Here is a 12,871-nt window from a genome sequence, read left to right as displayed (position 1 = left end):
GGAACTGGAAAAAGAAGATGATGAAGAAAAAACTGTAAATACCCAATAAGGCCACCATTTCTTTTTTTCCTTTTCCTTTTCTTTTTCCCTTCCTTAACCACAAAGCAGCAACACCAAGAAGAAAATGAAGTACCCACAAGAGTTCATAAACCATCAACAACACCATCAGTGGAAGAAATGCAGTCATCTCGTACCCAAGGGGGAACCTTGACCATAAAGCAGCAACACCTAGAAAAATGCAGTACCCAGAAGAGTTCATAAACATCCATCGGTGAAAAAAATGCTGTCATCTCGTACCCGAGGAGGAAGATGAGCCTAAACAGATCCATCATTTACGAGTAAGTTTTATTTCTCTCTTATCAATATTGACTCATTTTTATTGTTTCAGAAAAAAAAAGAAATTCATAAAGTAATCCGTCGTTTCTTCTTTTTCTTTACAGGATACGGCTACAAGATTCGAAGATGATGACGCGTCCAACATATTCATTAATTAGATCCTGTATTTATTATGTTAATAAACATGTATAGGAAGACCACATACTTTTCGTTAAAATACAACAAGTTGAAAAAAAAATGTGTTTTATTATTTCTTGAAACCCTGAACACTTGTTTTCAAATCATGGTAATCTTGAAAATTTAAGGTGGAAAATATATTCAAGATTTGGTTTACATGATTTTGTTCGAAAAAATAATTAAAGAATTTTTTTAGTGTCCAAAATTTGATTTTTAATTTAGTTCGAAAAAAATTGGATTTGAAAATTTTTAGATGTGGTTTACAACTTTAGTTCGAAACTTGTTTTTAAAAATTGGTTCGAAATTTTTTGAAATTTTTTTTTGGTTCGAAAATTTTTTGTTCGAAAATTTTTGATCTGAAAATTTAGTTCGAAAGTTTTTAGTTTAAAATTTTTTGTTAAAAAAAATTAAATTTTTAGTTCGAAAATATTTTGTAATTTTTGTTTCAAAATTTTTTAGTTCGAAAATTTTTGTTTAAATTTTTTTTAGTTTTGAAATTTTTTTAGTTCGAAAAATTTTTTAGTTTAAAATTTCTTGTACTCTGCGGAACCGTTTCGAAAAGAATCGGAGCAGTTTAGGTAAGAAAAATCTGGCAACACTGTTTCCATTAATGAAGCGCTTACTGAGCAATAAATCGCTTAAACTCACAACAATGTGTTATAAGAAATCTACAAGCGACACCCCTCTTTCACCATTGTTACTTCCAGAGACATAGGCTACTAATTCAAGGACAAGATCTCCATCAAGGTAAGAAAGCTGGTAAGCATCTTATCTGTCAAAGAGAACGATAATATTTAATGTAAACTTCAGTACAATATCATGATACCAAAAAAGGGTTATTTAAGGAGGAGGTTGAACCCTCCATGGGAACTTTAAGGATAACCATAAAAGGGAACAAAATTCTAAAATACAGGTCTAGGGTGATCACCGACATATCGCTCTATATTTCACTCATGGGGTGTGTGGCGGGTCTAAGATCATGTGACCTCTGTCGGCCAATCAGAATCGAGGTACCAAAACACTCATCTTACTCGTAAAAAGGGAACGAATTTCAAAAGTCACAGGGCTTAAGATCACGTGACCTCTATCAACCAATCAGCATTGGGGTACCAAAAGGATTCATCTTACCCGTAAAAGGGAACGAATTTCAAATATCGCAGGGTCTAAGATCATGTGACATTTGACAACCAATCATAAACACTCATCTTACCCGTAAAAAGGGAACGAATTTCAAATATCGTAGGGTCTAAGATCACGTGACAGCTATCAACCAATCAAAACACACATCATACCCGTAAAAGGGAACAAATTTCAAAAATCCCGGGTGAGGGATTTCCCCACAGGGTGACTCATGACGTCATACCACGTGACCTGGAAATTTGAGTTTCCCGCGTGGGCGGGGCCTAACGTCACGTGACCTCTCTCAGCCAATCAGAATCGAGAAATTTTTGCTGACTCGGCGAGATATACGTCGACCACTACTACTAGCATTCACCCTATCGATTAATGCGTATTGATGGGAAATTTATATTTAACGAACAGGGTAATAGACATATTTGTTCTACTGTTTGTTGTATTATGAGGTTACTAGAAACTCCAAGAAATATTAGTCACCTGACCTAATAAAAATAATATGAAATACAAAATTTAGGACATAGTATTCACTCAAGATGACTAGTTAAATAGAATATTGATACTGTTCTCACTGTGTAAATAAGCAATGAGGGCTATCGAAAGAAAATTTTATTTATTTATTAAATAAAATTTTAAGACATTTTAAAATATTGGTGCAGAATAATATACAAACGCATTATCGGTCTAAGGAGAAAAAGCGTTCAAACATTGGTGCGAACAAGATTTGCTTTTTATGGGAAGGCATATACAGTTACTTTTTTGTCAATATATCCTGGATATTTCATTCTATTCTTTTAGCCCAGTGTATTTAGAAGATTTTGAGCCAAACCTCGACAAAACGAATAACAAAGCAAAAACATTTGATTTATATCCAGAATGCCTTCCAGAACATACCCTGAAAATTCCTACCTTCTCGAACTTTGAAAAAATCCGACATCTTAGATTCAATATGGCGACAAGATCGAGATATCAACTTGTATTTAAATGACAATATCTACTCACAGAATTAAGCTCGAAACACCGTTCTTGTGTCAGTTTCAAGATAATAGCATAAATTAAGGAACACAAGGTTGCACGCTTCTATGTGTTCTATCCGTACTGAAAAAGGGCGGTCGTTGTGTAAAAGATTTAGTTATTCTCATTTTACATTAATGTTTTATTGGCATGTAACACAGAAATTACGCGAGATATGAAAAAGTGCCTAGAAGTAAGCTTAATATAGTATAATCGTAGCTTTCCAACGACATTTATGTTGGTCTATCTTAAAAAGTAAGGGAGCTAGTCGAATTTATGTGACATTGGATATGCAATTTTCAATAATATGAAGGAGCCTGTTATAATGCTTTTGTGTGCACTCACATGTCTCTTCTATTTGACTTACGATGCTTGCTTAAAAAACTTAGAACAAAAGTATCAGATGACCTGAACATTTTCGATAATGCCACCTCTTTGGATTCAATATTTCTAGAAGAAGAGGCCTTAGAAAGGCCTTCGAAACTAATATCTTCTTTAAAAAAAGAAAGGTGAAAACTTCGTTCTTTCTGTCAATTTCTACATAACAGTTATTTCCTTCTTACTTATTGCAATCTTAAAATATGGCCTTTATTGTCCTAAAAGAGTATTTTTTCTGTATGAATGGCAATTCCTTCTACAGCGAAAGACATTGAAAAGCTAATGTAAAGAATAGTATGCATAACCTCTGATCAGCCTATTTGTCATAAAGCCTTTAAAATTCTGTTGTCGGCTGCTTCTGAAAGCCGCATTATGCACTTGAAGTCCGTCTGGGCGGATTTAATCTCTTATTAACTTTTCTAGGTTTAATCGGCATGATTATGGAAGGAAATGACTTAGAAGACCTTTGGAATACAGTGCATGCAAGTAATAGTGTTGTTGAAATGATGAGTGGTCGCCAGTACTCAAGAGCCTTATGTGGACATTGGGCGATATCAATGAAAATAAGTAACTACTCGTTAGAAGTCCTGCTCAAGAATCGGAGTAACTACACCTGGAGTAATCTCCTCCCTCAATTTCGTACCAATAAAACAGGCCACTACTCAGGTCTAGACTGCTCCAGATTTATGAACGTTCACTAGCGTTACCTCTGCGAGAAGCAGTGAGTCGTATCAATAGAAGAAGTGATTACTCATTTTTCCCATCCCTTGTGCGGTCATTTCGTTGTTTTTAACCTATGGCGCAGTATCCTGAATGCCATTGAACGGGCAAGTAGCAGCTACAGTTTCAATCAAGGTCCATTTGTGAATGTCATAAAAGAGTTTCCAGTGGTACTTTCAAAGTCACAGTTACCAGAAGGTAAACGAAGGAAAGCGAAGCTTTGAAGGCAATTACAGTGAAATGCAACGAAATATCAAATACATCTACGACTGAGACACAAATCCAAAAGAGAATCTTTAATATTCGAGAAAAAATTAAAAAACGGGAAACAAGGAAGCAACACTGAAACCATGGGAGCGAACCTATTGGAGCTGATTGATGTTGATTCGAATCCAGCAATATCAAGATTAACATGACAAGCGTATATCACGCGTTGTCCAAGGTCTTTGTAGATTGTTTGGCTTTAAGAACGAAATCAGACACTTGGCCCCTTTGTTTCCTTTTTTTAAAAAGAGTCCAGCCAGTTACGTAAGCACGTCCATCTGATTGCGTTTTTCACACCATACGTATCCCCTTTCGCATTGACACAAACAAAGTATATTCTCATGTATACACCCTTCCTATCAACGTTCAGTTGAGTTGATTTTGAGTTTAACGTCCTTTTCAGTAGCGAGGCTATATGAGACGGGATCCACTGATTAACGTGGAATCCGAACCACATGAGCTCCCACCGGGAATTGAACGCGGGTCTCCCATGCCAAAGGCATGTGCGCTAATCGCTTAGCCACGAAGGAGCTCTTCCTATTAGCGTATTCGTTTCCAAAATACTAGGTTTCTTTATTGCCACGTGTGTATAGTCAAGTGCTCCGATAGCACCCGGAAATGTATATTGTTTTTGACACTCTGCATTTACAGTTTGCATATTACGCGCACTTCCGGAAACAAATCATTTTCAGATTTCGCATAATCACATCCATTTCACTTGTAGTAGTCACAGACACAGTACTTTGAGCCACATAGAATCCCCTGACATTCCGACCTGAATCCCGAATCACTCACGTAACGCAAGAAAACCCTCATCTTTTCGTCATTACGTAGTGCACCAGTCCGAATTTCGGTTGATTCTCCTAAAAAAATGTTATGCTAACCACTCTACATTTTCTTTCATGAACCTATAATGTTTTTGGTAATCTCCATTTGCAACATTTCTATGCAGCTTATAAGTTTTTCTACGTATCAAAACAATCATATACTTTGCCATATTTCGCACGGAGTCACATATTTAGCTTACTCCACAAATTTGGAGAAGTTACTAGCATCACAGAGGAGTCTTTGATTGTTATTGATATCAAACGCGGAGTAGTTAGTCGGCTCGAGAATAGAGGTGTGGTTATTCAAAAGGGTGGGGATTTTCCGTGGTCAGCCGAGACAAGTAGTGCTCAGTTCTCTTTTTATTGATACCAATGCGAGTAACTAGTACAAAATTGGGAATAATGAGTAACTTCTTCGTTTTATTGGTATCACCCATTCTCTCAGACAAGAAGCTTTCACTGAACTCATGTTTGAGCTATTACTTGAAGGAGGCTATATTTTCCTATCTCATGGAGGGAGAATTGGTCTTCTGTCAGTTAAAACATAAATGTTCAGATAGCTCTTAGTGTGTTCCACCAGAAGGTAGACGAACTGACAACTCACAGTCGAACTGCAAAATTATGGGCACGATATTACCATATTGTAGAAATTGTGCGACTATATGTTACCACAGAACGTGCTGCCGATTGGAATCTTCACTTGAATTGTATTCAAATAATGTTATTCTTTTTCATGCTGAAAGATATTTGAACTATGCAGAGACAGCACATATTTATTTGCAGCGCATAGTGGCTCTAGAACACATCTTGCCTCATAATAAATACATGAAAGTTGTAGGGAGTTCTTACTTTATTATAAAAAAGAACATTAAGATTTAGGTCTGGAACTTGGTTAGACATGATCATTGAGTTGTTTCTTATGCGTTCGATCAAATCCATTCGCAACGTTACCCATGGGCGAAGGTTAAGTACTTCCACTGTTGTTAGAAGGATAAAGTCTACGACAGATATAACTAAGGTTGCTGATAACAAAAAAATGTGGATCGTTACATTCGAATTCAGGTAAGTACGTGGAGCTCCGAGATTCAAGAAAAAGCAGGAGCTCCTCTAGTGCTAAGAAGATGATCGAGTAGTTACACGCACACAATCCCTTACAGAAAGATTCTCCTGATCTACTGTTTGTTGCTAAGGGGGTTTTTGCTACAATTGGTATAGACTGTGATTCGGCTAAAGAAGCTGGCCTCCATGCAATGAAATCTATCGTTGGCAAATCATTTAACAACATTCATATTAAGAGAAAGACGCTGGTAAAACTTTTGCAATTATGAAAAAGGTATTACAATCAGAGAAGTCGTCGTAGATGTTAATTCTTCCCAACTTTTTCATCCTATGCTCTGTGTTGTGCACTCTGATTAATAACTTGCAAACATTTAATATATATGATTATAGGATGTGCAAATTAAAGTTAATGACATAACATTACTAAGCTTTTAATACAGGTATTTTACCTCTAAAAGAGCTATGTCGTAATGTGCAGCTTCGATATCTTCAAAATATTTTGGGTGAAGGTGAACCTTAGAAACAAGACTCCGTTGTCCATTTTCCGTAAGATTCACAATACCAGCTACAACCTTGTAAATATTTGCGTCGTCGCTAAAAGAAAGATAAAACAAGATAGATAAGTACATATATTTTTTCTAAATATGCAAAGTGTAACAGCAGGAAGAATGAGTGCATAGAACCACAATTTCCAAGAACAAAACATGTGTCCCCAAAAGATGAACACAAACGAAAAACACATGAATAGTATTTGGTCTAGGAATTAATTCGTGCGGGTGGACAAGAGATGGCGCAACGAACGGAGCGTCCCACAGTTCCGTGTATCCACACATGTGTTGCAAACCCCTGTCATCGCGTATCGTTCGTAGTATAGGGCAGTGGATTAAAGCGTCAACAACACCAGTTTGTAGTTAAGTGAACATGGCGCAATTTGTGCCTGATAAAGTGTTTTTGCGGGGTGTCCTGCTGCATTACTTTAACATGCAGAAAAGTGCGACTGAAAGTCATCGTATTTTGGTGGAAGTGTATGGTGACCATGCTCTAGTTGAGCGAACGTGTCAGAAGTGGTTTGCACGGTTTAGAAGTGGTGATTTCGGCTTGGCAGACCAAGAGCGAGCTGGACAGCCAAAAAATTTTCAAGACGAAGAATTGACAGCATTGCTCGAGCAGGATTCGTGTCAAACGCAGGAACAACTTGCAGCAGCATTAGGCGTTGATCAAACAACAGTCTCCAAACGCTTGAAAGCCATGGGAATGATTCAAAAGATGTCACATTGGGTTCCACATGAATTGAAAGACAGAGACGTTGAAAGACGAAAAACCATTTGCGAATTGCTGCTTCAACGACAGAGCAGAAAGGGGTTTCTGCATCGAATTATTACGGGTGATGAGAAGTGGATCCATTACGAGAACCCTAAATGAAAAAAGGCCTGGGTGAAACCAGGTGAACCAGATCCATCACAACCAAAACGAGATATTCACTGTGCAAAGGTTATGCTGTGCATATGGTGGGATATGAAAGATGTGGTGTACTATGGGCTGCTGCAACCGGGTGAAACTATGAATGGAGAACGTTATCGATGACAATTAATGCGTTTGAAGCAAGCTCTGGCCAGAACACGACCAGAATGGGAGAACAGACATGATAAACTTATTGTTCAAGATGATAACGCTCGCCCACATGTCGCAAAACCGGTCAAAACCTATTTAGAAAATGTCGGATGGGAAGTTTTACCCTACCCGCCGTATTCACCAGACGTTGCTCCTTCGGACTACTACTTGTTCGATTGCATGAACAACGATTTGATTGGACAGCGGTTTACTTCTTCAGAAGATATCGAAACATGGGTCTCTGACTGGATCGCTTCCAAGGATGAGGACTTCTTTCGCCACGGAATCCGTACATTGCCTGACAGATGGGCGAAAGTGGTGGCTAGCGATGGACAATATTTTTCTTAAGGTATTTATGTATTTTGTGTTTGTACTACAGCTTCAATGTGTGCGTACCAACCGCACGAATTAATTCCTAGACCAAATATAAATAAATAGAAATGCAGTAAAAGCGCCATCATCAAAAGCAATCAGTATTGTGAAACAGAAATTTTGCGTTACTATATAAAAGGTTTCTCAAAAAAGTTTAGGCAAGTTAAAATTTTGACGTTAGTCTTTTTGTATCGAACACAATAAAGACAAACATCGCACTTATAAAAGCATAGTGAGGTTACTATAGATTAAGTATTTCTCTGAAGTAGAAAAACGTTCAGTGGTAATTCCTTTGCAAAATTCCGACTGCTCCAACCCCCCGAAAATCCTAAAGCATTATTCACAAATGAAGGAGCAGTCAATGATAAATGAAACCTGCTATTTCAGTCCCAGCCCCTTGTGCACGATGAGGATTCTCTGCATTAATGGGGACAAGAACGATGGAGACTTTTAAATACGTAATACTTTGGTTTAGTACCATTTGATACTGCAGTGAGTAGAGTAATATTTATCCATACTTTCTTATGTGTTGAACATGTAAGTAATAACAGTTTTTCCAGTACCGCTGTAACGGGTTAGTTGAGGTGTGTAAAATACTTAAGAACGATCACAATTTTGTCTGCTGCGCAATATAATTATGAATAAAATAATAAGCCTTTTGAAAGAAGTGACATCATCTAAGTAGTTCTAGCGTACAATGGCATCGATAGTATATACAATTAACTGATATTCTTAAACTTGCACTCAGATACGTTCATATATATATATATATATCTTGATGGAATGTGGAAATTCAGCAGAAGGCAGAAATTTACATTCTCAAATACAAAAAAATAGATATAGAACAATGAATACTCACTCAATACAGTGTCCGGCTGTTAAAACAAATCTCTCATTGAGAATTGAACCTCCACAGTGATGGTCATCATTTCGGAATATAGAAACCTTTAAAGCAATTATATTAAATAAAATTGTCTACTGTAACTACTAAAGAATTATGAAACAATTTCAGCATGAAAATGTAGTATATTATGTTCTAACTTCTTGTATAAAAATTCTCTTTAAATGTACACTTAGGGATATATTTAGTTATAAAATAATAGGTGAGACTAATGTTTCTATATGACTGTTATCATTACGCAATTCGACTTATTATCATTGCATTCTAAGATATCTAGCAGCATATTATGTTTGTGAAAATGAGCTAGTGCTAGAAAGGCATTATATACGGTATATCATATTAGGTAACGAACTGAATAACTGGGAAATAGATTATAGAAAAAATTAGATTTCATAGATATGTAATGAAGCAGAGTAAGAAATAAACTAAATATGAAAAATTAGTTTGATATAAAGGTAGTCCAAAATCAAGAAGAGAACAGAGGTAAAGCTAGTGCACTACTAGGGTATTCCAAATCTCAATGGCATTTACCAATTATATTATAAATTGTTACGTGTATAATGTAGTATTTCTCTACATACTGCATTTGAGAAGAATAATAAAACACTGATCATGCGAAAGTTAAAAAGATTGAAATTAATTAAAATATCAAAGCATGAACAATTCAAGGAAGTAATTGTGTAAATCTTTTTCTCCATTCTCGGACTTCCTTCAATTTCTCGTCACGTGAATGATTCCATCATCTCTTTTCTTCTCCACAGGAAAAATATCTTGCATATCACTCTCAGTAAGGACTGAAATTAAGATAGAAGCATGGGACTTATACGAATTCCAACCGGACCTTATGGCCAGAAATCTACTGCGGCAGCTACTTAATTACGCCGAGGAATTACTTGATGTTGTGCAAAGAAACTCCTGACTAGACGAAAATATTTGATTTAAGACTGGTCCCATGGAAGAAGGCGTGTATCTTCAGTAAGTCAGTAGTTGAGATACTCGTCATTTTCTTCTTCAACTTGGAAACGGATCAAATTAACTTTACTCAATGTTGAAAACGTTCCGAAACGTTTCTACAGTTAAGGATGAGAATTTTATGCAGCCTTGGAAGAAGAAAAGAAAGCAGACATGATTTTTTATAAGCTTAATTGTATCAAGACTTGCAGGAATATTAGTTAGGTTTCGAGATATTTTAATATGGAATATTGTTAGAAATACGTCCTTCGTAACTTGTAGTTTAATTTATCAGGCTACTAAAGGGTAAGTAGCGTAGAGTATCATACCAAGACGAGGTTGTTAAGTGATTACCACATTTAATATTGCCTTGATGTCTCGGGTACGAGTAAAAGCAGGTCCGAAGTTTTTAACATGGTTCTATTTCCGTCCCTACTAAGTATGATATGAAGCATAATCTCCAATGGATAAGAAATGATACTTCGGATGACAAGAATGATGGGAATCGGTTTCGTTTTCATGTCCATTATTTTTTATCAACTTCTTGTTTCCTTTTCTTCTTGTTTCATATTCTTATCATTATGCAGATTCTTCTAGAACAAACCAATTCATGAGTATATAGTTATCATTTTTTTTATTTTTTAGAAGAAATAAATATTTCTTAAGTTCACTCTATATTTATCATGAGATAAATATTTCTTTTTTCTTCCAGCGAAAATAAGTTTCTAATAAAGATTTCTATCAGTGAACTTCAAGTTATAGAAGAATCTTGAATCATCTCATGTATGATGATATTTCAGTTTGATTATATTGTTAATTTTTTAGCGTCTTAAATACATATTTTCTTATCTTGCTTTCTTTGAATCAATCTCTACAAGAACTAGTCTCGCAATCATCCCGTTTCCCTACTACAGAATTAACTTTCCGATAACAATTATTTATGCAGATATTTTTTTTTTTTAGTAATGACTTCTTATTTTTCGTAAGGGCTTTGGTGGCTCAGTTTTTGTGTGTTCATCCATAGGGGTTGGAGTCCCTCGTTCGATGTCAGCTCGCGTTACGTGATATTTCTTGAGATCAAAAACCTGTGCGTAGATTTTCTCAGGATTTTCCGTTTCCTCCCACTTTCTTTATTTCAGTCATCCTTTTCATTATATTCTTTAGCCTACACAGCACATACGTGGGACTTAAAACTCAAAGATTTAATTTTTCATGTTTTTCCCTATTTTAATTTCTCCAGAACTTAGTATTTATCGAGTAATCCAACAATATCTTTCCCCGTTCATTTAAGTCAAGTATATAAATTCCATCTTCATTTACTTCTATCTTCGCCACCTATAGTAAATCAATTTCATCCAATTACGTACATTTTATCTTCTATAGCCTAAATATAAATTTCTAGTATTCCCGCTTGGTTCTTTATACTTTCTCGCCTAAATTAACATTCTCGCTCAATTTAAATTACTCAGCAAATTCTTTCCTCCAATTTATCGAATGTTGTTATCTTTAATATACTAAGATAATTTCATGTTTTTGCATTCTGTGTTTTATTTCCATTGCTTTTTTAGCACATGCCGTTTACGTCAATGTCTTTTATGAGACATCGCTCTTTGCGACAGTTTAATTGGTATATTTTAGCTCTGGCATTGCGTTCTTTGAAGCAACAGCTTTATAATCATGTTCAAATGACATTGATCGATCTCTCTTTGACATACTCTATAGTTTTACTCGTATCGGAATTCAGTTAATCAAGTGTGAAATTGTTTGAAGGATTCACATCTACAGTTTAAAGTGAAACATTAAAATCTTTTATGTAGAATTGCTGTAAGTTTCCCTTTAAGAGAGAGGTTCTTTTTCTTTGATAAATCTAAACATATCCTCCTTTTTTCAGTTTAAGTAAATGTAGAAATGTTTCGTGTTATTTTCACGTTGCGCTCTAAAGCAAAAAATCGCAGTCATTTATCTTTCCAGACATCAAATTGTCTCACTCAACAATTGATTAATGCAACCTAATCAGCTGCCAACTGAATTAATCCAAGACTCGATATCTACATTCAAACACTATTCATTAGGCTGTCCCTGTTACCAATTTACCATACGTGAGCCTTATTTTGCCATACGTGAGCCTTATTGTAACATAGTGTTCGAATATAGCTCTAAATTTCAGAACATAACACAAACACAAATGTTTTTATTTAATGTGGATTCTCTATACACTTTCTTTGTAAATTAAACTCCTTCGATTACATTGTTTATTGTCCATGACTTTTACAACAAATTATATTATCTGATTACATGCATGTTCCAACGTCCATGTAGTAAATGACTTTATGTGAAGACTATGAAAGGGTCACATATTTCGAGGAGGAATGTTCTTGAACATTAGATATTTCATACATCATAAGCAATATTTTGTTTAGAATTGAGCCAATAAATCAATTTTGAACTAATGTACAATTATTTATAACAATAGAATGTACAACAGCTTCTTTTGTATTACGTTGGAAGTGAGGCACATTTACTCACCACGTATATTTGAAGCATGTATAAAATTATTGTGCCGATGCACTCAGTTAATGAGATTTGAGCTAATGTCAAATATAGACCAAGATTAAAAAAAGAATATATATATATTTCAAACTTATATGCTGTTGAAATTACGGACTAATGACCAACCCGGTGCTCAATAATCAGAGAAAACGTTGAGCAATTACCATTTAGGTGATCGTGCTTCACGTTTCCTTTTCACTTCAGAGCGAGTCAGAGAAGGAAACTGTATAATAAATACCATTTTCATGCCGTAGTTTTAAGTTCTATTTTGAGAAATATTCACGATAAATCATGCTTTAACTGTTCGTTTACTGGCGGTAAACACGGAAACAAAGAAATCGTCACTGATAATACGTATGACTAAATATAAGTATACCATAATTTAATAGAACAGAATGTAGTTCCAAAAATAAAACAGAAGCAGGCGTTAATATATTCGTTAATGCATTGGTTGCGGATGTACTAAGATCTTACATAGTCTCTCACACGGCAATGAAGCAACTAGGAGGTGGAAGTCTAGAACAATGTATAACATTTGGGAAGGTTCAGCAATTTCTATACAGAATGAAAAATAATT

General features: G+C 35.4%; 2 protein-coding genes across 3 annotated transcripts in view; one reads left to right on the top strand and one right to left on the bottom strand.

Annotated features, from left to right (window-relative positions):
- LOC145666972 (chymotrypsin-2-like) overlaps positions 1-12,871 on the top strand; it is a 405,304-nt gene that overhangs the window by 310,958 nt on the left and 81,475 nt on the right. The window lies entirely within an intron of this gene.
- LOC145666976 (trypsin-1-like) overlaps positions 1-12,871 on the bottom strand; it is an 88,702-nt gene that overhangs the window by 66,774 nt on the left and 9,057 nt on the right. For both annotated transcript variants that reach the window (XM_081734647.1, XM_081734639.1), the window contains exons 3-4: positions 8,752-8,837; positions 6,359-6,503 (exon numbers count right to left, since the gene is read on the bottom strand). In XM_081734647.1, coding sequence (XP_081590773.1) covers positions 6,359-6,503; positions 8,752-8,837 — 231 coding nt within the window. The remainder of the gene's footprint in view (positions 1-6,358; positions 6,504-8,751; positions 8,838-12,871) is intronic.

Source organism: Thermobia domestica, chromosome 1, assembly GCF_964235325.1.
Source record: "Thermobia domestica chromosome 1, izTheDome1.hap1.1, whole genome shotgun sequence".
Classification (NCBI taxonomy): Eukaryota; Metazoa; Arthropoda; class Insecta; order Zygentoma; family Lepismatidae; genus Thermobia; species Thermobia domestica.
This window is presented reverse-complemented; position numbering and strand designations above follow the sequence as displayed.